Source organism: Apodemus sylvaticus, chromosome 4 (assembly GCF_947179515.1).
Source record: "Apodemus sylvaticus chromosome 4, mApoSyl1.1, whole genome shotgun sequence".
Lineage (NCBI taxonomy): Eukaryota > Metazoa > Chordata > Mammalia > Rodentia > Muridae > Apodemus > Apodemus sylvaticus.
In genome coordinates, this window is record NC_067475.1 from 54,342,449 (window position 1) to 54,370,350 (window position 27,902).

The window sequence follows — 27,902 nt, forward strand, 5'->3', positions numbered from 1 at the left end:
GTCTTCCCGTCCTCCATGACTAACTAACCCCTCTGGGCACTCACTATCCACCAGCCATCTGCACTGGCCTGGCCTCCTTCGTGCCCCTTCTTCGTGTGGCCACTGCCTCTGCCACTTTGTTCTTCCCAATATTAGTAAGACCTGTGTCCATTCATCTCCACTCTCTTGTTTCGTTTTTATGAATCAGATTCTATAATTTGCATCAGAAAACTTTTCTCAGTTACTTACAAGTAAACTTACCGGTGTTCTGTTTCCCACAGTTTCAAGGTAAAAACATTCCTCCCTACCAAGCAAGATGTGCCATGCTAATGTTGCAACCTTGTAATTTTCTTGGCCCTGGAAACCCCTTGGGCTATAATCCTTGCTCTTAAATACAGACATTGGTTAAGTACCATGTGAAACAGTGCCTTGTGCCCAAAAGCATTATACCTACTTGACCAAGACTCTCTGGAGTCAGATTGAAAAGTATTGTTTCAACCCCCTGTCTGTGTTATAAATGCATGACACCAAAAAAAGTATTATTTATAATTTTTTTTATAAAAAAAAAAATGAGTGTCCTAGTTAGTTCTGTCTGTCGACTGCCAAAGCAAAGAGTTACCTAAGATGGGAGTCTCAACTGAGGTATTGCCCAGCTCAGACTGGCCTGTGGGCGTGTTTGTGGGCAGTTGTCTTCACTGTCAGTTGTAAATGGAAACAGCTCAGATGGTTCCTGCTTCTTCCTGCTCTGACTTCTCTCAGTGATGGGACGGACTGCATCCCATAAGGTGAAATAGCCCTTTCCTCCCTAAGTCGCTTTTATTGAGTGTTTTGTCACAGCAACAGAGAAGTGACTAGGACAATTAGAAAACAAGTCATTTTAAAAACAGACAAATATCTTTAATACAAATGAGCTGTGTCTATGTAGCGATATCAGAATAAACTGTGTTCAATACGAGGGTTTTTTCCCCCCAAAAGATACAAGATGTACAGATAAATCAGTCATACCTTACACATGTTCACTGGGGGACAATTTAATTTCATAATGAAGTATGGATATTTTCATAGTTTTTATCAACTTAAAATTTCAAAGACATTAACAGAATTATGCATTTCCATAATTGTTACTCATAAAAAAGTAGTGAATCATATACCTTAATATTTTCACTCTACATATTACTCCAAAGTACAATAACCCTGAAGATAAGCATCCCCTTCTTCCCTTATATAGTACAAAAATACCAAGACAATAGCTGGCATCGGTAATATAAATCAAACTGTTTTAGAATAAATTTCATCAACACAAGGCCATCTTTCTCTTTGGTTCAAAAAAATAAAAGAGGTAGGTAGGTTAAAGGCAAAGATCTCTACTAGACTTTTCAGAAGGCAACTATAAAAGAAATTACCAGAAACCACGTGAATACATGGACTAAATCTTAAAATGTTAAAACTATCTTTTGTTTGTTTGTTTGTTTGTTTGTTTTTGTCTTTGTTTTGGACACAGGGTTTCTCTGTGTAGCCCTGGTGCCCTGGAACTCTATAGACCAGGCTGGCCTCAAACTCAGAGATATGCCCACCTCTGCCTCCTGAGTGCTAATATTGGCATGTGCCAATATTGCCAGGCTAAGACTATCAAACATCTTCTTATAGAAAATATAACATTTTTCTAAGTTTTAAAACAAATCATAAAAGATAATTGACTACAAAATCAGCTTTAGTTTAAAAAATTTGAAATGTTATTGATACTACAAATTTTCTGTCATCTTCCTGGATCTTGGGGCAAATGAATATGTAGATGTGTATGTATACAGATTGAGCCTTTCATTAAAACAGGTAAGATGAATATATACTACTATTGAAATGTGCTGGTGCCTTAGCTTTGTGTCACTTTGAACCTGTGTCACAGGTTCACCTGAAATCAGCACTCAAGTCAGGAGAAGAGCAGCTCCAGATGTTATGAAGGCCCCAAGCAAACCTCCTGATTGAGAGAATTTGATTAAACAAGTAAAAAAAAAAAAAAATGAACAAAACCAGGATGCTCTCTGAGAAATGCTACAAGTCACAGTTTTGTTCATTGGTGCTTTTCAATGCAATGACCGAAAAAATAGGATCTCCCAAATGACCTGTCCCCTGTCAATAATGTAACAACAACATTAATCAAGGTCTAAAACTGGGGGCCAAGCAGCAGGACAAGTAAAAAGAAGGATGTCTACTGAAACAAACATTACCTCGTGGCCCCTGTCCACTGAGTGTGGCTTCTATAATCCATTCCTATTCTTCTTACAGATGAGGAGATAAACTGTGCAAGATAGACTTTAAATATAGTGATTTCTCTACTAATGACTGTCAGGGAATTTTACATCTATAAGGAATATAATAGATATATAAATTTAATTCCCAAAGCTTTCTGATCATTTTGGTTTTTTTTAAATTGGCTAAAAACAAATTGACATGAGCTTGAACCAATCTGAACAAAGGTTAGTGATTTATAATCCTACCACACAAATGATTTCAGCTCAAGCCAGTACATTTTCAGATTTAGGATACAGGGCAGAGATCTCTATCAGCAAAAGTAAAGGCCAATCTTGTGGTTTCTTCGCTGACTGAAGCTATGATTCTGAACATTACTGAAGGTATAAAACTGAACTCAGAGGCTTGACTTGACCATGGCCACACTATTCCATTTGGCAGGAAACAGCTTCTTTTGTGACAGACTTGCGGCAATCCCGGAAGTCACTGGAGAGTACTGTCTCGGTCATCACGGAAAAGCAAAGGCTTGTGCTCATCACTTCTGAGCTACTCCCAGCGTCTGCTTCATATTTTCATACACCACGTAGCTGATGCCCACGGCAGGGAGCACTTTCATGAAATTTGGGGTGATACCCCTGTAAAGTCCTGACACGCCTTCTTTGGAGACTATTCGCTGAAAAAGGCCAACCATGCTCAGCTGCGGGGCTCCTTCTACCATGGCTGACAAACAGATAAGCAGACAAATGAGATAAATAAAAAGGGGAGAGGCAGGCTAATCCAATATTTAAGCGTGCCGCAAGTCAGTGTGATGGCAGTCAGCTGGGGATTCACAATGGGGTCTAGAACACGATGAACCAATAAAAACCAGTTCCAAAACCAACTCTGGGCAGCACCCACCAGTGAGTTACAATGACAGGCGCAGCAGCTCATTATGAATGAGGAATATGCTAGATACTAGGTTAATTTCTCCCCATGCCAGTCCTCCAGGATAAATACATCCACGAGGAACTAGAAACTTGGAAAGACAAGGACCTTCCCCTGAATCCTTAGTTAGCAAAACCAAGAACCTGTGGTTGGTGACACTGAAGTCCAACACCATCACCACCACCCCACACCACCACTACACCCCACCCCACCCCGCCCCGCCCTATCCCGCCCCACCCCACCCCATCCGCAAGCATTGACTAAAATGGTTAAATTCTGGATAATGGGGAAAGAGGAGATTTGGAGGTGTTTAGAGAGAGTGTAGAGACCTGGGCCTTATAATTACTTCAAAAGGAGTGAAGATAGGAGGAGAAAAACAGAAGTGTCGGGGAGAGGAGGAGGCAGCCTTGAACTGTTGGTACAACAAAAGATAAAGGCAGGAACAGGCATGGAGGAGGCGACATGGTAATTGCTGGATGTGATTATCACCCACAGAGTATGGAGGAGCTGGAGATGCCAATATATCCATTTCCATGGACTAGAGAAGCCCCTAAGACTAAGGAAGTCAACAAAACTTGCCAAGCTCGGACAGCTTCCGAAACTACATGATTCACAAGGCCGCTCGCTCCCTGGGTTCCGCGAGTAGTTATAACTACTGTGGGCAGGAAGCTCCATCGTGTCTCCTGCAGACTATGCAGGGAGCTCCAGTGATTCAGCCTCTGTGGGAGGTCGCTTGTGCTGGGTGAGGGGTGGGGGCGAGGGGCTGCTAGTGATGCGGCTGTCTTTGAGCTGATAGCTTCTGTAAGGAGCTATCACCCAAGCTCCAGTAAGAACCCCACCAAACTCAGCGATGCACTACGCTAGACGTAGGGTGAACCTGTCTCTCTGGTCTGTCCTTGCCCAACCTGGGTGAACAGAGAGACGTCTGGAAAAGACACACAGCAGCGCAGTGGAGGCCAGAGAGCAGGGGTGGGGCTAAAACTGAAGCATGATATGATCGCTGAAGACTTCGAAACTCCCACCGAGAACTATGGGATTGATTCTGAAAACTCTGAAGAGTAACAAAAAATGTCTAAAGAAACACAAAATGTTTGGGCCTTGAAAAATGGCAGACCTTGGCAGCTGTGCTAGGCCGGGACTGTAGCCGATGGGAGGGGCAGGCTCACTGCACCAGCGTAAGTACCTGAGTGGGTCTGAACTCCGGCTTGACTCCAGCTCAAATGCATAACCTTGTGGCCATTCCTTAACTGTTCTTGCCTGTTAGTCTTTTGCCAAAACTGGATGATATCAGTATCAAGCTCTAACAGTGGTCACCCTGGCTAACTCTGCAGCCATGATTGCCTCTCAGCTCCTCAAAGCCTCCACGGCAGGCCTGTGCCCAGCTAAACTCCTGCACTGCAGTCCGAGGCTTCAGACGGGTTAGGCTGGAACTGACACCATGAGGACTTTTAAGGGGCCATGTTCTGGTCGCACCCATGTCCTTTCCACTCCACAGAGACCGCTTCACACCTGACTTCTCTAACCCCAGCATCCACCCGACAGCATGGAGGAAGAGTGTCACTGACTGACTGACAACAGCTTGCTTGAAGGAGGGACAGCTGTATTTGGTGGGTTTTCCTAAGAGAAGGCACAGTGGATGAATACGACCGGGGGAAAAAGAAGAACAGAAAAGAAAGACAAAGAGTTCATGTTTCCACAGGGCAGGCGTCCAGAAACAGCAGGAAGACAGGAGTCAGGAAGAGTCAGGAGGGAAGGGGTAGTGCAGCCTGGGAGGCAGCAGCGGAGAGAATGTCACAGAGGGGAGGACTGTAACAAGCCTGGGGTCTGAGCAGCACTGACAAGCAGTCAGGCTACCACTCACCTCCAGAGTTTAGCAAATGCCAAATTCTTTACACATACTGCCAATAATCCCTATTCATGGAAGACAACACGAAGGTGGGGGAGGGGAGGTGGCCGTGGGGGAGGGGGGCCGTGCTAAGACCCAAGCACTTGTTAAGCCTTATGCTCTTAAAACATGAATTACTTCTACACCAAACTCACCTTGTGCCTGCATGCGAGTCCTCACCAAAGCCAGGGGGTAGCTGGCCAGCTGCCCGCAGGTGCTGGATAGGGCTCCACAGCCCAGCAGCACCACCACGCCAGGGTTGACAGAGTCTTTTGCAAAGTTGTCCAGCCAATAAGTCTTCAAAAGCTGCCCCGCAAACAAAAAGGACAGTCAACAATGGAGACAGGTGAACATCTCCGGGCTGTTTCATGTAGTCAGTCAACTCCTTACAAGTAAACTATTTGAGCATAAAATTATGCTAATGCATATATATATAATAATGCATATATATATATATATATATATATATATATATATATATATATATATATATATAATTGTAGTGGTTTTAATGAGAATGGCCCATAGGCTCATAGGTTTGAAGAGTTGGCCCCCAGTTGGAATTGTCTTGGAGGAAGAATGTCACTGCAGTGGTCTTTGAGGCTTAAAAACCAACCCACACTCAGCTAGCTCTCTCTGACTCTTACTTGTGGATAAAGGATGTGAACTCTCAGCTACTGTCCCAGCGCCATGCCTGCCTGCCTGGCTGCTGCCATGCCCCTGTCATGATGGCCACAGACTCACACTCTGAAAATGTAAGCCCCAAATAAAGACTTTCTTATAAGTTCTGGCATCTTATCAGAACAATTATATATATTTTTATATATATATATATACTTTAGCTTAAATATTTTAAGTTTTTTTATTTGTTTGTTTGTTTGATAGCATTGTGTTTCTCAATGAAAACCTCATGGGTTGGGAGGAGTCAGGGTGTGATATTCAAAGTGCTAAGTTTAAACAACAAAAGGACCCTGGCAAGTATATAGACAAAATTGTCTTTTGAATATAAAGAATAAATTAAGAGCTCCACAGACAAATAAAAGCTGAGAGAATGTGCTACCACAAGACGTGCAAGAGAGGACAAAAGGCATTCTTCAGTCTGCAACAAAATGGCACTAGACAGCAGCAGAAAGCACAGAAAGTCTACAATGGAAGTGAATAAATAGAAAAGGACAGCCTTGTAATCGTGTAATGTTGGCATGTAAATAGCTTTGAAATCTAGTATAATTTTCAAAAATAAAAGGATGACAACGCATTGTAAACCCATGTTAGGGGACACACTCTAAAAAGACATACTGATCGTCACCCAAACAGGACATGAGTATCCAGAGGTGTGAAGGAGTGGGATTGATATATAGTTGTAGTTGACTTGACATAGTTGCAATATCGAGATTTTTATATTGGAGCGATGCTGGCTTAGCAGGAGGCGTTTGGGAATGCTGTTTCTGCTCCTGCTTTTTAAAATAAATTCTATATGGAAAGTTCCATACAGAGACTAAGGGATCAGCACCCGTCGTTTATCACTGCTGCAGACTATCGTGCACATGACCTTCCTCAACAGGCTCCACAGTCGGTTTCTCTACACCAACACCATCCCAGTCACGTGGACCACACCTTGAGCTACTGATGTTGAAACACCTAAAACATCACCAAGCAACACGTAGTTTTCAGCTCCATTATAATCTGCAGCAACCTCATCATATATAAGAGGCCTCTCGTTGGCCCAAACATTATGATGTGGCACGTGATTGCACACATTGTACGATGGATTATTATTGAACCAGTAAGAAGAATAGAGTACGAGGCATGAATGAACGTTGAAGACATTATGTCTGAGAGAAGTCAGACTCATAATATGTCTAACTCCACTAATGAAACACCATCGTACACACGTTCATAGAGACTGGGCATAAATTAGAGGTTCTGGGGTCGAGTGGAAGGTGAGGTAGACGGTTACTGCATGATAGTTTGGCTGATTTAAAAAAAAAAACGGTTTGGGAATTTATTGTAGTGAAGACTGCACACTAGAGCAAATAATTATTAACATTACTGAATTTCATGGTTTAAAAGGGGAGTTTTTGGTTCTGTCTTCTCATAGTTTCAAAAGTTAACAATGTGATAGTCCAAAAGTCTTTAAATTGTATATTTTAAGTGGGTGAAACTTAGGGCCTGGGTGTTGTATCTCAATAAAGCTGTCCAAAATAAAATGAAATTATTATTTTATAAAAATGAGGACCCAAAGCTGAGTGGGTAGAGAAGGAAGAGATCTATGAGAAAGGTAAAACTGAGGATAATAATAAATATATAATAAACTAAGTCTCCTGAGTTGCTTTCATTACACCTCTTCCCTCCAGAGTTGGGGCTCAGCCCTCTCCTGCTGTGTGTGCTGGCTCATGTCTGGCATGACTAACAAGGCTGGGCTTTATCTGTGGGCTTGCCCAGCTCCCCACCAGAACCTGGGGTTCTTTTTTTTTATTCGATATATTTTTTATTTACATTTCAAATGATTTCCCCTTTTCTGCCCCCCCACTCCCCAAAAGTCACATAAGCCCCCTTGCCTCCCCCTGTTTTCCCACCCACCCCTTCCCACTTCCCTGTTCTGGTTCTGCCCTATACTGCTACACTGAGTCTTTCCAGAACCAGGGGCCACTCCTCCGTTCTTCTTGTACCTCATTTGATGTGTGGATTATGTTTTGGGTATTCCAGTTTTCTAGGTAAGTATCCACTTATTAGTGAGTGCATACCATAACTGATCTTTTGAGTCTGGGTTACCTCACTTAGTATGATGTTCTCCAGCTCCATCCATTTGCCTAAGAATTTCATGAATTCATTGTTTCTAATGGCTGAATAGTACTCCATTGTGTATATATACCACATTTTTTGCATCCATTCTTCTGTTGAGGGATACCTGGGTTGTTTCCAGCTTCTGGCTATTATAAATAGGGCTGCTATGAACATAGTAGAGCATGTATCCTTATTTCATGCTGGGGAATTCTCTGGGTATATGCCCAGGAATGGTATAGCAGGATCTTTCGGAAGTGACATGCCAAGTTTTCTGAGGAACCGCCAGACTGATTTCTAGAGTAGAACCTGGGGTTCTTAAAGGCCCTGTTCTGGCTAGTTTTGTGTGTCAACTTGACACAGGCTGGAGTTATCACAGAGAAAGGAACTTCAGGTGAGGAAATGCCTCCATGAGATCCAGCTGTGGGGCATTTTCTCAAGTAGTGATCAAGGGAGGAGGGTCCCTTGTGAGTGGTGCCATCCCTGGGCTGGTATTCTTGGGTTCTATAAGAGAGCAGGCTGAGCAAGCCAGGGGAAGCAAGCCAGTAAGAAACATCCCTCCATGGTCTCTGCATCAGCTCCTGCTCCTGACCTGCTGAGTTCCAGTCCTGACTTCCTTTAGTGATGAACAACTGTGAGGAAGTGTAAGCAGAATAAACCCTTTCCTCCCCAACTTGCTTCTTGGTCATGATGTTTGTACAGGAATAGAAACACTGACTAAAACAGGCGCTGAGCCCTTCTTTCAATCCAGTATCTAATGTAATAGTTTGAATAGAGTATGTGTTCAGTAAGTGTCTGTCAGGCTCTTTTGTTTATTAAGTGACCCGTGTGGCAGAGGTGACCCAGTTTGTTGACCTGAGGGGCAGGAGCAATCCGTGGCTCATGTTCTGAGTTGTCTGAACTCAAATCTCCAAGCATGTGCTGGACTCTACAGGCAGAGCTGCATTCCCCATGCCCTGCCCCCAGCCCTGGAGACTCTTAGATGACAAGGAGCACAGCCTTGCAACCGCATCACTCACTTTGCTTTAGCAGTGCAAGCTTTAGTGATTCTAATACATTTCTGCTCGTTTTTCCTGTCCACCGCCCCCATCCCTCACACCAGCTTCCAAGCTGAATTCAGGTTCATATTTTTTTGGTGAACAAAAGTAAGTAAGCAAGGAAATCTAATACAAATCAGTGCATTCCGTTTCCCCCATCAGGGTGCTGGGAAGATCAAAGGATGAACCTGCGGACAGACAGCCCAGCCCCCAACGGTTCTCCTCCACTCTCCCAGCCTTGACACAGAGTCCAAGGTGGCCAGGCCAGCTATCCACCGAGCCTGCACACTGACGCACACCTGCCCCCACTCACCTCGTACACGGCGAGATCAATGCCTGCGTAGGGAATGATGCCTAGTAAATTAGGAACGTAGCCTTTGTAAAAAGCCCCAAAGCCTTCGTGTTTCAAAATCTTCTTGGCACAACCGTATATTCCAGAGTATTGTCCAGTTTTGGCTACAGCTAGCCGGGTTTTCAAAACCTAGATACCAAAGAATGCAACACAATATCATTCTCACTTAACACTGAACAATTAAAAAATATTGATTTTATAAAGCACTAGCAGATTCTATCTCTCAAGAGGACGTCCAGTCTGCTGATATTTTCTCCCTGTTACTTCCACTGAAAGGCTAAAATAAGAGCCAGGAAGGCCAAACATTTCATAGTCTGAAGGAGGGCTTTGCCGAAAAATAAAAAATAAATGTGGACCAGATAATCATTTTTGTCATAGTAAAATTAGTTGGCAAGAAAAGTGAATGGTGGCATTGGGGACAACACCAGTGACTTCAGCTTGAAGCATGGGACAGAGATGGGGAGGTGGGAAGTTTAGTTGAAGGGTGTGTGGAGTAATCTCTAGAGACTCAGGGGTAGCTCAGTCTACAAAGCGCTTACAACATGAACATGAGGACTTGAGTTTGATTTGAAAAATCCACATAAGAAGCCAGGCATGGGAATGGATGAGATTCCTGGGGAGGTGAGACAGGTGCATCTCTGGGCCAATCAACCAAGACTGTAACACTGAGCTTAGGCCAGTGAGAGACCCAGTTTCAAAAACAAGGTACACAGTGTCTCCTGGTGAATGACACCTGGGTTGACCTCTGGCCTCCACAGGCACATGCACATGCATGTGTACCCACACAAGCTTGTACATGCACACACATATACACACATGTGCACACACATATGCATACACACATATACACATGCACACACATATACACATGTACACACATATACACACATGCACACATACCCACACACATACACATGCACACACCTATACACACATGCATAAATGCCCACACACATACACATGCACACACATATACACACATGCACACATGCACACACATGCACACACATATACACACATGCACACACATACATATACACACATACACACATCTATTTGCATGAGTATGGCAAAGAGGTTCAAGTTAATGGTAGATTTTGCTTAGGTCTTAATCAATTATTGGAAAACCCTAGTTGTATCCATAAAATTATCCACATCTACAGTGTTAGTTTCGCTCTAAAGCAGGAGTTGGCCTACACTTTTTGTAAAGGCCACAAAGTAACTATTTCGGTCTTTGCAAGATGTGAGGTCTGTTACACGTTCTTTGCTTTTCCTTTGCTTTCACCCTGACTTCTTCAGGATAAACAACAGCTGAGGCTGTACCCAACAGTCGCTAGGTGGCCCACGATTTGCTAGCCAGCCCATGCTGTACTGCAATGATGTCTAGTTAGTGTTACTGTCCTTCCATTACTGGGGTTGTGGTACAAAAGCTCCCGGGAGAGGAATGAGAGTAATATTCTGTGTCAGCACTGTGACAGCCAGCCTCTGAGATGTCCCCTGAGGGCCCTGTCTCTGGGGACAGATGTTCTGCCTTGCACAGTCCTCTCCCACATGGTAGCAGGATCAGTCTGTGTAGCCAGCAGGGTGCAGTGAACGGGACAGCAGACAGAAGTCTCCATCCCTCACAGTCTTTCTCTCTTCTCGCTCACAGTGCTGACTCTAAAGGAAGCGAGCGGCCCTGCTGTGAAGATACACAGATCATCCAGAAGGGCTCACAGGAGAGAATGATGTTTCCAGACAGCAGTCAGGGAGGCCTGGCAGCAGCCACAAGAGTGAGCCTGAAAGCTGACCCCCCCAGGGGTGAGCCTCCAGAGGACTGCAGCCCTGACTGACACCCTGACAGCAGGTGCTAAAAAGCCTGGAGCCATTCTGACTGGTGTAAGGTACTTTACCTTACACCAGTCAAAATGGCTAAGATTAAAAACTCAGGAGACAGCAGGTGTTGGCGTGGATGTGGAGAAAGAGGAACACTCCTCCACTGCTGGTGGGGTTGCAAATTGGTACAACCACTCTGGAAATCAGTCTGGCGGTTCCTCCGAAAACTGGGCACCTCACTTCCAGAAGATCCTGCTATACCACTCCTGGGCATATACCCAGAGGATTCCCCACCATGTAATAAGGATACATGCTCTACTATGTTTATAGCAGCCCTATTTATAATTGCCAGATGCTGGAAAGAACCCAGGTATCCATCAACAGAAGAGTGGATGCAAAAAATGTGGTATATCTACACAATGGAGTACTATTCAGCCATTAGAAACAATGAATTCATGAAATTCTTAGGCAAATGGATGGAGCTAGAGAACATCATACTAAGTGAGGTAACCCAGACTCAAAAGGTGAATCATGGTATGCACTCACTTATAAGTGGATATTAACCTAGAAAACTGGAATACCCAAAACATAATCCACACATCAAATGAGATACAAGAAGAACGGAGGAGTGGCCCCTTGTTCTGGAAAGACTCAGTGAAGCAGTATTCGGCAAAACCAGAACGGGGAAGTGGGAAGGGGTGGGTGGGAGGACAGGGGAAGAGAAGGGGGCTTACGGGACTTTCAGGGAGTGGGGAGCTAGAAAAGGGGAAATCATTTGAAATGTAAATAAAAAATATATCGAATACAAAAAAAAAAAAAAAAAAAAGCCTGGAGCCAGGGAAACTTAGACTCCCAGTTGACAAACTGTGTGATGGTGAAGGTTTGTTTAATCTGTTGAGTGTGGGTTAACTTAGTACACAAGTACAGCGAGCTGGTTCATGCCCCACCAAGCAGTCAGGCCGTATGGTACTCACCTCCATGGGGTAAATGAAAGTCTGCGCGGTGGCTCCAGCCATGGAACCAGAGATAAACCTCTCAAAGGTCCCTAATTTTTGTCCTTCCTCAGTAAGCAACTTTTTGTACTGTTAAAAAAAAAGGAAGGAAGGAGGAAGAAAGGAAGGAAGGGGGAGGGAGGGAGAGAAGGAGGGGGACGGAGGGAGGGGATGGAAGGAAGAAGGGAGGAAGAGAGAAATTGAAGATGCACATTAATATCTATTTTAGGGTAACTGTGCCCCTCCCAAATTCTTATGTTACACCCTAACCACCATTGCTATGGTTTTAGGAGATGGAGTCTGTGGAGACAATTATGCTTAGAAGTGGTTCTGAGGCCTCAGGATAGAGCTCGCTAGCATCCTTATCGGAAGGTACACTCAGCTTACACTCTTCCAAATCATGCACCAAGGCCATATGACTGTAGAGCAAGAAGCCAGGAGGAGGGTCTCCCCTGCCTGGCCCCTTGATCTAACTCTCCTTAGCTTGAGAACCTGTGAGGTAGAAATTTCTATTGTTTAAGCCACACCTTTGGTGGTGTTTTGTGGTGGCAAAACACAAAGCAGATTCTAGGAATCGGTTTGCTTACAGTGGGATGAGATGCCTCAAGATGTACCCTCTACCTTCAGCCCCAGTAGAAAAGTCGGGCTTACGCTGACTGAGTCTCCTGAGCAGTGGGTTTGCAAATTGGATTTCCATGGGACTGGTAATAGAGCTCAATGGAAGAGCTTCTGCCTGGTACACGGAGCACCTTAAGTTTAGATTCCAGCATCATTTAAAAAGGGGAGTGGAGGGAGAGGAAGGGAGGAACTGTTGGAGTAGCCAGGATAAAAGTCTGACACATGGCAAAAGTGTGCTGTGGGTGAGCGTTGGGAAATACTGAGTTTCCTCATATTGAAATACCAGAGGGAAAAACATTATTTTTGAACCTGTATCTTAGGCTCTGGCATTCCTCATAAAATCAGTCATAATCTGAATGTTCTAGCATTTGCATCAGGAAAAATTCTTTCCCCCAGAATGGTCTCCATAGGAAGCCTGAGGCCAGCTGCTCCTGCTTCTCTCTTTTCCAAATCAAGGAAAGGACACCACTAACCCTGGTCCTCTCAAATGAATTGTACTCCTCCAACACAACACAACACAAGCTCTCCAGAATAACATTAAACTTACTCAAATAAGAAACTACAGTGTGGAGTTAAACTTCTAAGGCTCATATGGACCATGATAAATAATGGGGGAAAAAAAGACAAAAACTAATACGTTTATAGGAGCTCCAGTGGTTCTGCAAGTAACTGTAGGAGAAGCCAACCTCTAACCCCACTCCTGTGTTTTAATCTCAGTCAACTGGGATGCTGACAGGAAGGCAAATGCCTCGTTTGCTGTCTCAGTCATTCACTCAGCAAACACTCAGTACTTCAACTGTCCTGTCCTCAGCCTGGGTGCTGGAGTGATGGGAGAGACCAGACCCTCGTCTTTGTGAGATTTTTTAATTAAACACTACTCCATTCGCACAGAGGAATTCATCAGAACAGTTTTGTTTCCTTAGATTAAGTCCCCTGTGCCCACTAGGAACTCAAGATGAGTCACCTAAGGCCTTGCTTTGAACACCTACTTAGAAAAGAAGTAGAGGAAAGCCTCCCTCTATAAATGGTATTATGGCATCCAAAGTCCCAGAATTCAGCAGTGTGGAGTCACCGAGTTTATCTGATTCTAGGCTCCCATAGGGAATTTCCTTGTGAGGTATTAGGAGTGAAGGCACTGCATACAGATCTTTACTGAGTCAGTCAGCTAGCTCCTTTTGTTAGTCATTTCCATGGATGATAACAATTACCTGTTCATAAGCCCAGAACTTCACAGCTGTCTCAGGAGCTATTTTAATGACATTGGTGCCATTTCCTCTCCAAAGGGAACGGATTCCTCCTTCCTTTACCATCTGCCGAAAGCCTCCAAATATATTCATTGATTTGGATCCATGAACCTAAAAGGAACAGCAAAGTACCATGGGATACTTCTGCATACTGTTAATGCTATTCCTAAAGTAGGTCGGAGCCAAATACAAACCCGGGAGACTGGATGCCAAAGCTTTAGTGAGTGTCTCTACAGGGCTGCAGTGTCTGATAGGCTGTCCCATGTCAGCACCAGGGAAGAGAGGCATCAGGGATGCACAGGGCATGCACAAACGCAGTCCTGCACCTGACGCTGTCCTGGATTCTGCCCCTGTGCTTCCTCTATCCTTGGCTGATTTGAATTCTCATTTCTTCCTGGTCATAAACCAAGACCACGGAGTCTGTATTTTCATAAGGCCATCTAGTGAAGAATTAAACCTGAAGGAGACTTTGGAAAGGCCTTCAGGTGTGTGGAAATTACAGTCCTAACAGATCCATTTTATTTTAAATAATAAACATCACGATAAGATATGACAAGGGGAAAGGTGTGCTTGGTTTACTAAAGAAAACAGCCTCTATCAAAATTCCCCCATTCTTCATAAAGTGCCGGATCCATAAACACACTTTTTTACAGTCAGCTTAAAATACTGTCAGAAATATTTTGTTCAAACAGTTTAAAAATCAAAAGAGAGCTGCCTGTAGATATGACAAGCACAGCTTTAAAAACATTTTAAGGAACTGTAGGACACGGGTTTGCTTCCCACCACACACGTGGCATCTTACAACCCTCTGTACCTCCAGTGTCAGAGATTCCAAGGGCATTGCATGCATCCGGTGCACATACACACATCTGGGCAAAATGTCCATACACATGAAATAAAATAAAAACACTCTTAGGCAGCCACTGTCTTCTTCTAGGACATATGCTGGTGCTTACAAGCTAGACCTTAGAGCCAACCTTGTTAGGCTCCTGGCCCTTTGTGGAATGGAGGAAACATGAGATCTCAGAGGCCAAATGCAGTTTAGGAACCAAGGCTCTGGCTGTTAAGCTCTATCACGCTTCATCTACTACTCTTTTCCATAAAGAAAATTTTAATTTTGCACCCTCAGCTTCCTCATATGTAAAATGAAGCCAAACCACCTGCTTTGCAGGCTGCCGCGAATATTAAATGGGTTTCCGTCATGTGCACAAATGGGTATCCTTTCTTTTCTCTTCTCTCCTCATGGCCAACCCAATGCCTGTAAGTAGCCAAGCCAGGTCTTCTCTGCTAACCTTACATCTAGAATCACTTTTGAAATTACATTCTTGTCACCAAGATTCTAGACTTGAGACATCCTCTGCTTTCTCAAGTCATAAGATCAAAGAAAATATAAGTAACTTAATGAGAACCCTATAATAGCAGTGAAGTTTTTTTTTAATTAAACATTTAAAGTCATGGAATATCAAAGACTAATATTTCATTACATACAAGTACTAACGATTTACTGTTTAGTGGAACAGCACCAAATTCTTAGACATGAGCCTAACCTGAGGCATAATAGTAGAATAAAATTTTCTAAGATATGAAAGGGGCTTAAAGCTTGAGGCTCACCTGCATCATCACCTTGAGGCGATCCAAAGGAGCGGTGCTCGTTCTAGAGACGGCGCCAGCCACACCTCCTGCCAGGAGCTGCCGCCACCACTGTCCTGATTTTTTCTCATCTTCTGTGAATTCATCCGGAATAGTTAAACTATCCCCTATGTCAATTCCCTGGTGAAATGGAAAGAGATCCCACAGTTCTTCAGTCACTAACAGACAAGCCCAGAACTTTGTTGTGTCAGAGATGTTATTGCTAGGACCAACGTTCTTCTTGGGACTCACAGCGAACCAAGCTGAGTCCACGTGGGTGAGAGTCTAGTCACACTGAACACAACACAGAATCAGTGCACAAGACTGGGAACTGTCAGTTACAATGTCCCAGGCAGGGCCACAGTCACAGCTTTCTCTTGTGTCCAAGTCAGATGACTTTTATTGAAAAGGTAACGTTTACTACATTTAATAAATCCTAGTCAGTCCCTTTTCACAATGCTAGAAAACCACAGTTTGTGACAGCTTTGACAAGCTACTAGGCCAGTCCCTCAGACACTCTGTCACAGTAGTTATGCCCCACTACACCTCCATGCCATGAGCTATGTATATAAGCGTAAATATGTAAATTGAAAAATTAAAGCATGTACATCAGTAGCCCTATACTCACCTTCCATAGAGTTTGAGATCAGTTTTGTCATTATGATATTTATTTTTGCAACTTAATTATCTAAATGCTGTGGTGGGTATAACTAGCTCATAGAGCACTTCCCTGGCATGCTGCAGACCCCCGCACCACACACGCAAAACTGACCTTGATATAAACTTTATGGGCAAAAATGAAAGTCAATAAACTACACCTGAAGCAATGCTCTCTTCTTCCATGTGTTCCCAATAAAGTGAATTTATGATTATAACATCAAAAAGTTATCAACTATCCCCAAAGATATAATACAAAGTTCACAGTGTAAAATTTATAGTCATAATAGATTTTATGATGTTCTGTGTAAACTTAGACATTGATACTAGTGACAGTATTGAATAGGAATCAAAGATACTTGTCTCCAAGTACACAGGACAAATCCACAGGTTGAGAGGTGGGAGGTCCTGCAAAAGGTCCCCAAGGGCTTCAAGGAACAGGCAGCATGACAAACCTAATTTATACCAATATATTTTAAGAGAAAGTTAATGAAACAATCGCAATAAAATTAATTTTGTGAAGTATAAACTGGCAGGAAATGCCAACCACATGAGTCAAAGTTATTCCCCTAGCACTCAGTGAGTAATACAGTACCTTATGACAGCAATAAATCTGGCAGCCAGCCTATATAAGCAGAGGTGCAGGGACCCAAAGCCATCTCAGCTTTAGCAATCTGGGAGCGCAGGGATGATTTCAGCAAAGCGTGTCCTCAACTACCACACTTCCTTATGGTAGAAGCAGTGCATGCCAATGAGACCCAGACAGCCTGTTCATCAAGATGGGACTGCCACCAAGTTTTGAGAAAAGCTGCATTATGCCACCTTGAGGGCGCTTTAAAGATTCTCTATAAATCTGTGCCTCACAGAATAAACAGAACTGTAGATATCAAACACAGCCTGGGACTCTCTTGAGACTTGGCCACACTTGCCAGGGTGTTTTGATGCTCTTGGGTGGTAACTGCTGTGAACCAGAGTTCCACCAAGGATAAACGACTGTGAGGACTAACAGCCCGATTGGAACTTCAGTGATGTGGAAAGGTGGTGGTCTGGGGCCAACTTATCTTAACTGTATTTATCCCCATTAATACGTATCGATTGCCCACCTCTGTGTGTGGCCTAATACCCCTGTGACTATGGAAGAAATGAATGGCCCCTAGATTCCACCAACAAGAGGGCTAAGAACATCATCACACGGCATCCGAGGTCCACAGTAGACATTTCCCTGCTTTGCTGTAAGCCGTGTATCTGATGTATCTACCAATGTATTTGAAAAGTGTCCTGTGTTATGATTTCCCTTGCCCTGTTACTATTTTAAAAAAATAACGCATGGAACTATCCCATGTTAGAACACTGAATTTAGGGTAACCTGAATCTATGCTCCCAGGCCAGGGTCCCTCATTTCAAAACAGAATAAATTCTCTTTGTCTCCCTTGAGGCGAGAGCTGTTTCCTGCATCAGCACTGTACCTGTGGCTTGGAGCTACAGATACAGAAAGCAGACTTACAGTAGAGTGTTTCCAGAAACGGATAATTTCCTCAATGTCTGTCACGGGGTTAAATAAAAAGTAATCCCTCCATTCATTCCAGTCCACGGTCATTGTCCCATCAGAGTCGATGCTGAAAGTTTAAACAGATGATAAAAGAACAACATAAATGAATGATAAATGCACAGGACCAACATTATTGCCTACCTTACTTGACAAAATGAAAATCTGCTTTCCAACTTAACGTTCATACTGAATTTTAAAAGCCCCTTGGCAGGTTTAAGAGGTTCAGTGACAGGGTGTTTGGTTAGCAGGCATGAGGCCCTGGATTCCATTTTCAAGAAAAATACATTACTTGCAATTATACATTGCTGGAAATAGATTCTGTGAAATATGGTCTTTTCCAGTCATTGTCACTATTTGGAGAAAACTGGATCCAAACATTTCAGAGAGAGCCCATCACAGATTGCCTTTAGCATTCTGTCAAACTCAAAGTCACTAGGCTGAAAGACACAGAGACTGGACAACAGAATATTGAGAGGTGCAAATGAATGAACTCAGGGTCCTTTTCCCCTCTTCACCAGTTCAGGATTATTTCTTAACACCCTAAGCTTGCAACATTTGGGTATAATTTTGAAATAGATTCAAAATACATTATCAATTTTCTTCTTCAACTTTTATCAGTGAAAGAAAATTAGCATACTGAGCATGGTGGCACGTAACTTTAATCCCAGCACTTAGGAGGCACAGGCAGGTGGATTTCTGAGTTCAAGGCCAGCCTGATCTACAGAGTGAGTTCCAGGACAGCCAGGGGTACAAAGAAATCCTGTCTCAAAAAAAAAAATAGATAAATAGGTAGATAGGTAGATAGATAGATAGATAGATAGATAGATAGATAGATAGATAGATAGAAAAAAGAAATAAAATTAGCAGTGATTCTGAAAAATCTAATTCTAAATGCCTGATGTTTTGAGTTTTGAGAAATCCTCACTTTCAATTCTAAACTTATCATGCTGTGATCTTACAGGTGTAAGTGGTAACAAATGCTGGGGTTGGTGGTGGTGGTGGTCTTGGTGGTGGTGGTGGTCTTGGTGGTATTGGTGGTGTTGGTGGTGTTGGTGGTGGTGTTTTAACAAGCTTCTTGACAGAAAGCCATTCTATGAGATTTTCCTATAAACAATGCAAAATCGTACCAGACATGCTCCAGGATTTTGGTTATGTATTGAATTAAAGTGTCTGGGGAAGATGTTTTGGTGTTTCCTCACATTTTATTCTATAATTTGTATGACAGTGACACATGCACATGGCATATAAAAATGTAATTTTCAGATACTTATTATTATGTTTTCACTGCCATTTTCTGTTCTGATGTGCTTCTATATGAAATTATAGCTCAACTTTGTCCCAGTGCAAAGGTGTCAACAGTCGGCGTCTGCTGAGAATCCTGCTTGCTTGTGTTTAAAATGTATTCTGGGTTGCAGTATTAGCTGCTTTGATTGTATCACTATCGTCTTTTTCTGTGCAATCATGTAGCAGCCAGCCCCAACTCCCTTTCATGAGCATGCTCTAATTGGCAAACCTCATCTGAGAATCATCCCACAACTTGACTGTTTCCAGTCAAAATATGCCTGGGTTTCCGCTCTGACCAGTGTCAAGGGGAAGTGTGTGTCCATCTGGGTGTTTGTTATGCAGCACACAAGCTGACTAATAATGGCGTTGGATCTTTGTAGAGCTCAAAGTTAGAATTTGCTTTATTCCTAATGCTGTTAAAGGAAATAAAAGAAAATTATTTGGGTCTTAAACAAGACAGGGGGAAACACATCTCTGTCAATCTAAGGGTTTGTCAATCTTTGCTTTTTCTTTTTCCTTTTTCTTTTTTCATCTTTCTTTTGTTTTCTTTTCTTTTCTTTTTTATTTTGTCAGTAATCTTTATTTCCAAATGGAAATCACTAAATACTAATACATATTTATATAAATTTGTTTTTTCAAAGAACTAACCCTGTTTCATTATGACACAAAAATTCTCAATAAAATATTTGCCCTTAAACTGAAGACAATAACACATTGAAAAGGTTCTGCACTGTGATCAGGTCAGTGTCATTCCAAGGATGTAGGAGACAGGGGCTGGAGAGAGGCTCAGGAGTTCTTCCAGAGGATCTGGGTTCAATCCCACATCTACACTGTGGGGCAAGTGGACCATGCCACCAGACAGAAGAACTGGTAAGGCTGAGTCAGCCTAAACCCCAGGATATCTCAGAATTGAGAACAGTTGGCATGAAGCTAGCTCCTTGCTAACCTATGAGATGTTGAACACATAACCACAACTCTTCACTGAGAGGACCATGATAACCAGTCACTGTAGCATAAAAATCTGGAGTTCTCCATGCTAATGAGGTATCTAGATAGGCACCAAGTATTTAGCCAGTGAGCGTCCCTTCCTGGGCATTCCTTCCCAAAAAAAAAGTGTTTAATCCCTGGTTAACCCTGAGTAAAGTGTATGGCTTCACATCTACAATCATATAAAGTAATTTGGACAAACAAAGACTATCTCCTTCATCAAGGACCAAGTGGGGAGAGGCCTTTGTCATGAGGAGCCTCACACTTATTTCCAGAATTCTTTTCTCTTCCAGCCCCAGCCCCTCCCCGCACTCAGTAGGAACCAAACCAGATTCTCCACTGGTCCTGGGCTCAGCTATCACCTTCCTGCCTGGTACACCCCTGTTCCCAGCACCCTGAGATCCCCAGCGGCATCTGGGCACCCTGGGTAACCTCAGTATGCATCCCAGATCCCACTGTTTCTCATCAGGAAAAACACGGCTGAAACCCCTACCATGGACTCTGTTCTGCCTCCCCTGAGTGGCAGCTGCACCCCAGCTGGAAGACAGACACACAGCCTGACCTTACATGGTAGCTTAGACTGTCTGCAACTGTCTGCAACTGCAGACAGATACCCTGTTCTCACCTCTGTGGGTACTGCATGCACATGGTACACACACACACACACACACACCAGTCAAACATCCACACACATAAAATATTTAAATGGCTCAACATATACAAGCCAATAAAGTAAATATAGCATATAGTAGAGGCAAGGAGAGAAATCACATGATTGTCTCAATAGATGCAGGAAAAACATTTAACAACATTTTACATCTCTCTATGATAAAGTCTGGAAAGCTAGGAGCACAAGGAATATATCTCAACATCACAAAAACTACCTATGACAATCCTATAAACAACTTTATATTAAATGGGGTAAAATGAAAGAATTACCTCTAAGATCAAGAACAGGCTAAGGTGTTCAGTATTCCCACTATTTAGTACAGTGTCTGAAGCTTTAGTGAGAGTAGTAAGGCAAGAAAATCAAAGAGATACAAATAAGACGGAAACAAGTCAAATTATTATTATTTCCTGATAATATGATCCCATATTTAAAAGACCCTTAAGATTCTACCAGAAAACGTTCCGATCTCATGACCCTTTCTGTAAAGTAGTGAGGTAGAAACATGACATGTAGAATCCAGTAGCTTTTCTATATACCAATAACAAACATAGTAAGAAAGGAACAACTTCATTCCCAATAGCTGAAAAAAGATACAAATACTACAAACAAACCTAGCCAAGAAAGTGAAACATCTTCTCAACAAAAACTTCCTACAGAAAACACTGAGGAGAGAAGGAAGGCACTGAAGTGCCAGCAGCCCTCCTCACTTAGATCTCAATGCCAAGAGATCTCGATACCAGGAGTCGTTCTCACTTAGATCTTCATGCCAGGAACCATTCTTACGTAGATCTCAAAACCCCCCTCCTTTTGAAGCTCATCCATGGAGAGGTTACTATAGCAACCCCTTCCACTTCACCTCCTCATGACCCCCTTTATCATGCCAAAATTCCAGCAGCAATAACTAGCCTTTCCCAGAAATTCTGAGAAACTGTTTCTAAGAAATGATGCCAGCCTCCTGAGATTGTTCCCCTCCCTACACCTATACCTTTCCCTTTAAATTGGCTTATGTAAAAAATAAAAATTGAAAGCTTGATCAGAATACAGACTTGCTGTTCGTTTCCGTGTCTCTTGTCTCTCGCCTTCCTCTTAGGTAGTTCCAGGGACCCTGTTGACTGTCCTGTGGGTCGGGACACTGAAGGAGGGAAAGAACCTCTTTGCTGGTGGATTGACAGGGTCACTATTGTTCAAATCACCATGTTACTAGGAACAATCTGCAGATTACTAGGGATTCAGTTTAATCCCTAGTAAAATTCTAATGGCATTCCTCACAGAACATAAAGAAACAATCTTAAAATTCATATGAAAGCACAGAAGACCCCAAATAGCTAAGCCAATTCTGAGCAATGAAGATCAATGCTGGAGGTACCACCCTAACCTGATGTTAAATTACACTACAAAGCCACAGCAACAACAGTAGCACACAACACAAAACAGACACTTAGATCAAGAGATCAGAGCAAAGTACCCAGCCACAGACACCTGATTCTTCTCAAAAGGCAGCCTCTTCAGCAAAATAAATAAATGAGAAAAATGTAACTAAACACCAGAAAACTCACAAATAATCTAATGGCCAAATGAGTTGGATACTTCTCAAGAGAAGATTCCTAAGGAGGCAGTAAATGCATGAAAAATGTTCAACAATTCTTAGCCATCAAAGAAATGTAAATTGTAATCATTTTGACCCAGCACCTTACCCCACTGCAATGTGCAGGAGGGAGGAAAGCTTTACCCTGTGGGTGAGGATGTAATCGTGCAGCCACTATGGAAATCAGCATGGAGAGTCCTCAAAAACTAACCCTAGAGCTGGCATGTCATCCTACCATTCCACTCCTGGGAAAGTACCCAAGGACCCTAAAGCAGACCTCAGAGGTACTTCTCATCAGTGTCTATTGCTGATGGATCACAATAGCCAAGACATGGAATCAGCCTAGATGTTTATCAACAGATGAAAGGAAAAATAGATACACACATACACACACACACATACACACTCCCATACATGCATACACACACATACAAACATACACACATACATACATACATACACATATACACACATACATACATACACATACACACTCCCATACATGCATAGACACACATACACACTCACATATACACACATAAATACATACACACATACATACACACACACACACACACACATACACATATCAGAGAACTGACCACTATAAAGAAGAAAGAAATGATGTCATTTGAAGAGAAATGGATGGAATTGGAGATAATCATGATAAGAAAAACAAATATTACATGTTTTCTCTCATGTAGAATCAAGGTAAATTTTAAAGATTAACTAGAAGGGGGACTTTTTGAGGGAAGGAGGCCATCAGGAGGGAAAGTTTGATCAAGAGGTGAATGTGACTGTGGAACATTCCAGAAAATGCCGTAGTGAACCTCGTTACCTTAGAGGGTTAACATGTGCTAGTACTTGATTTAAAATAAGGAAGAAAACACATTGATTTAAATAGTAATAGCCAGGGGCTGGAGAGATAATTCAGAGATTAAAAGCACCGAGTACTCTTGCAGGGGGCCTGGGTTCGAGTCTCAGCACGTACCTAGTGGTTCACAACCATCTATAACTCCAGTTCCAGGAGACCTAACATCCCTCTGTGTTCCACAGGCACCATGCATGGAAGTGAAGCAGGGACACACATGCACATAAAACACCCATTACACACAAAATAGAGAAAGTAAATGTTTGAGGTAAACCCCTTAGCCCTATCTCTAGACCTGCGGTCCTGGTGCCTCCAAGGACTTCTGACAAACAGCCCAGCTTGAGCGTGCCTTTCCCATCCCTGCACGGTGCATAGTCTGTTCATATAGACATAGAAGGGGAGAAGGGAAGGAAGGAACCATAGCGGGCAGGTGCAATGAGGAGACGGAGGGAGGCATTTTAAGCAGCACTTAGAAACCACCATTGTGAGTACTCTCACAAGAGAGTACGGTAAAATTAAAAAGTACTTTGTCCGTTTGATGGAGGGCTTACCTTTGAAGAATCAGCTCTGCTTGCTTTTCAGAAATATGTAAACCCAGCATCTGGAGAGACTGGACAACTTCAGAAGGCTCGATTTTCCCTTCAGACAAAGAAACAGCATGAGGTCTTCTGAATGACTGAGGTGAAGCTGAGAAGTTAGGTAAGCCAGCGATTTGCTTAGACACATACTGCAGCGTTAATACTCAAAACTCCCACAATTCCTTAAAGACATCTACACACACTGTTTGGTTCAGTGATCATAAAGCATAGTGGGTATTCAGTAATATTCCTCCACATAGGAAACCAAAGGCTCCCGGCCACAGGAGAGAGCTCTAAATCTTCTAACAAGGGACTGCTCATTTAAAAATACTCATATCCACATCTTCCTTAGTAAAGGTCCATTTACTGTGCGTGGAGTCATGTGACCAGGCAAAAGGGAACAAGCAATGAAGAAATTGAGCCAAAGAGAACAGGATTCTCTGAGAAATCTGGCAGTAAAAATATACAGTAACAGCAGAAAACCAGAGAGAAAAAACTAATAGAAGGAACGAATCAGGAGAAAAGGAGAGCTGGGAAAGGCAGACCGCACACCATAAACACTCTCACCTCTTCCCTCAAGGGCTCACATCCTGCGGGAGGGGGACAGGGATCAGGAAGGGGAGGGCTGGAGAAGGAGGAGGGGATGAGGGGGGAACAGGAAGGGTAGGGAATTGAGGTCAGGAGGACAGGATAGGACTGAAACCTTACTCAGAGTAAGAGGCTCTGCTGCCAGAGCAGTGTGGACAGCAAGTGTGTGTGTGTGTGTGTGTGTGTGTGTGTGTATGTGTGTGTGTATGCGCGTGCACGTAAGTGGGGAGGGGGAACACTATGCAAAGGCCAAGGGGAAGGGAAGGAACCTAAAGAAATGATGGTATGGGGAAATATGAAAATAGCAGATGGTGGGAAGAGGTGTTATCTTCAGCACTGAAGCCCTTTGGATCCCTCCCAGCATTTTCCTGGGCAGCACTCAAAGACTTGGTCCTGTATGGGGAGCATCTTCTAAAGTAAAAAAATTCCACCAAAGATGTACAAAGATGCAAAAGACAACAAAATGGATCTTGGGAAAAAAAAACATTTCCAGTCTGAAATCTAAAATAAAGCAGAATGTCGCCTATGTTTTAAGAATAAAGAATGGAACCTTATTCTCATTATGTCCCCGCCAGGCACTCCTATGTTCAGTGATTAAAAGTTTTACTCTTGTGCATGGCCATGAACAACTGAAACACACATCTTGGGACTACTTCTGATGCTAAATTTCAGCAAGTAACCATATTCACAAGGCCAAAGTTCACAAATGATGAGAAAATAAACTATAAACGTTTAAGTTAAGGAATTCTGATGAAAACATGAACCTATAATGATACATTGTTTCAAACTACATATAAAGTAGTAAGTGAAGGGGAAACAGTCTACATTTACTAACAATGTGTTGTTAACTTCACCTGTATTTCCTGCACTTTGTTTCCTGGAGTGGACAGTGATGCACTGAGCACTCTGTGGTGGATGGCTGAGCACTCGATCACAGCAGTTGATCCTGAGATTGACCCAGTTCCCAGCTACTAGCAGGACACAGACAACATTGTCTCCACAACTAAACTGTAGAGAGTCCAGGTTGGGATGAAAGTTTGTATGGAGGAAGGAAAGTTAATTTTAAAAACTGAATTTTGCTTGAGGATGGGGCTCAGGCTAGACTTGAGGGCACATCATGCGAAGTGCACTGGCGTTCACAACTCCACCTTCACCACACGCTCAGCTCTTCGCTGTTGTGAACCATCAACGGACCCATCCAAAAAGTTCGGTTACATGAAGGAATTTGATTTTAAGTTATGGTCCAGTCCAAATTAGTAGCTAATACACTGTAACTGTCTCTCCAAATAAAGCCTGTTGACTTTATTTGAACACATCCATACGGTTTGTCTATATAAACTCTTTGGCTGAGCTACAGACACAACTCAGACTACATGGTCCCCATGTTAAAATATTTACTATCCAGATTTGTATTAAAAATTTGCAAACCAACCCTTGAGAAGATCAATATGTTTTTCAATCTATTGTTCAGCTTCTTTCTTGAAAAGCAATTCTGTGAGTGAGTGACCCTGACCACACATTAAGTCAGGAAAGGTGTAGAGCTGCATTATAATCCATCAGTTCGTTCTCCCTGCCAGCGGTTGCCTCTGGGCATGGAGTCTAGTGCTTTTCCTACCTTGGCCATTGCTGGCTTCCTTCCTATTTAACTGGAACTCTGTTCCCAAGTGACTTCTTTAAACAGAGAGAATGCCACCCCAGCCAGAAGGTACAGACTCATACTGTGCTGTTACCTTTTTAAGGATCAGAGACTATTTTTTCTAAATTAGTCCTTCAAAATGATTGCCAAGTGTAAGATATGAAGTTGTTGAATTTTACAATATACAATAGTCATGCCCATATATGAAAAAATTAATACCTCCTATTGGATAAGCAAGTAAGTAATTTTTTAAAACTGTGACTGTAAGTGAAATTAACATAATCTCAATAGTTAACATTTTGTCGAAATTTTTAATTCAGGAGACAAAGCTACCTATAGATTTTTAATTTAGTAGACAAAGCTACCTATAGATTCTCTTCACTAAAAATAGGCTGGAGAAATGTCTTGGTTCTCTCGTAGAGGCCCCAAGTTCCGTTCCCAGAACCCATGTTGGGGGGCTCAGAACCACCCACAACTCCAGTTCCAAGGGATCTGACACCCTCTTAGAGTCTCTGCAAGCACCTGTACCCATGTGCACATAACCACACACACACACACACACACACACAAAACTAAAAATAAAATAAAATCTTAAAAAATAGATGAATAAAAATATGAGCTCCCAATCACATTAATAAATAAGCAGTAAATGAGACAAATAACAATTGCCTAGAGTTATCTTAGCTTTGAAAGCATAAAGAGGATTTTCCATAAGAACTGATATAGGACATACCATCATTATTCTTGTCCAAACTTTTAAATGCTAATTTCATTTTCTTCTCATGGTCTTTTAGGTATTTCATAAATTCTTCAAAATCTAGCTTCCCATCTTTGTTGACATCGCCCGTGGTGAAAATTTTCTACAGAAAAAAAAAAAACAATTAAATATACTTTATTGTTAGCACGGGAAAGTACTGAACTAATTATGTATAGACCAGAAGTAGACTAGCTGCTTTTCTTTCAGACTAATACTACTAAACACTAATAATACAAAATATAATACCAATAATACTAATACTAAATAATACTACCAAATAAATAATAAATAATACTAAATTAATGCTAATAATACTAATATTAAATAATACCACTAGATAAATAATAAATAATGATAATAAATAATAATAATAATAAATACTAGTTTGGACTAGATGTGTTACTGTACATTATAACACAGATCTACAGCCTTTCCTCTAAGTAAAGATTCCCTGTGTTTCATAAGCTGTGGATGCTGCCAATTTAACACTTGTATGAAGGCTAAGACTTCTCTTTTGAATTGTCTTATAATTCCTTCCGTGGAAATAAAGGCAAAAACAAGGGCCATTTCTTGCTGCTGTCATTTGTGTTCTGATATAGACCCAAAGATGGGCAGAGTACAGGAAGCTTTGTAGTAGAAAAGAGGAGGTTTGTCATGAGAACAGGTGAGTTCAGGCTACCTGGGAACAGAGAGTCTAGTGTGGTTGTATGGGGGTGGGGGGAGTTGGGGAAGGGGCATAGCTGTCTTTAGTTAATCCAAAATTGAAAACGGAGTCAAAAATTATGAGAACTGTTAGTGTTAACTTCAGGAGTGTTGATTAATCAAGTCTCAGCCACTTGGGGAGGAGATGCTTACAGGAGCTAGTATGTAATTTCCTGTATTGTCACTAGAAGCCTCAACTGTCTTCCTCTAAGCTTGTCATTTCTAAAGACCAGGTTTCCTGGCTGGGAGAGCTGACTCAATATCTATTTTTATTTGTGGTGTAGCCATTATCTGTTTGTATATTCAGTCTCTCCAATTTATAGAATAACAATACCAAATTATCACTCATGCTACACAAGGTAAATTTCTATTTTTTTTTAAATTAATTGAATTCTAGGTCCATATGAATGAAATTTCTTCTACAGATATAGGAGAACCGACCCAGCAGAACTGTTCAGGAGATGTGATCTTTATGTGAGGAAAAGCCCAAGAGCTCCTTTAAAATAGAATGTTCCGTGTGGTTGGTGCACAGCCC

The 27,902-nt window shown here is 42.3% G+C and overlaps 1 protein-coding gene across 1 annotated transcript in view; it reads right to left on the reverse strand.

The window, feature by feature from the left end:
- Positions 1-851: 851 nt before the first annotated feature.
- Slc25a24 (solute carrier family 25 member 24) overlaps positions 852-27,902 on the reverse strand; it is a 40,118-nt gene continuing 13,067 nt past the window's right edge. The window contains exons 2-10 of the mRNA XM_052179413.1: positions 26,642-26,768; positions 23,658-23,745; positions 17,665-17,776; positions 15,486-15,644; positions 13,839-13,985; positions 11,995-12,102; positions 9,167-9,334; positions 5,191-5,341; positions 852-2,946 (exon numbers count right to left, since the gene is read on the reverse strand). Coding sequence (XP_052035373.1) covers positions 2,762-2,946; positions 5,191-5,341; positions 9,167-9,334; positions 11,995-12,102; positions 13,839-13,985; positions 15,486-15,644; positions 17,665-17,776; positions 23,658-23,745; positions 26,642-26,768 — 1,245 coding nt within the window. The 3' untranslated portion in view covers positions 852-2,761. The remainder of the gene's footprint in view (positions 2,947-5,190; positions 5,342-9,166; positions 9,335-11,994; positions 12,103-13,838; positions 13,986-15,485; positions 15,645-17,664; positions 17,777-23,657; positions 23,746-26,641; positions 26,769-27,902) is intronic.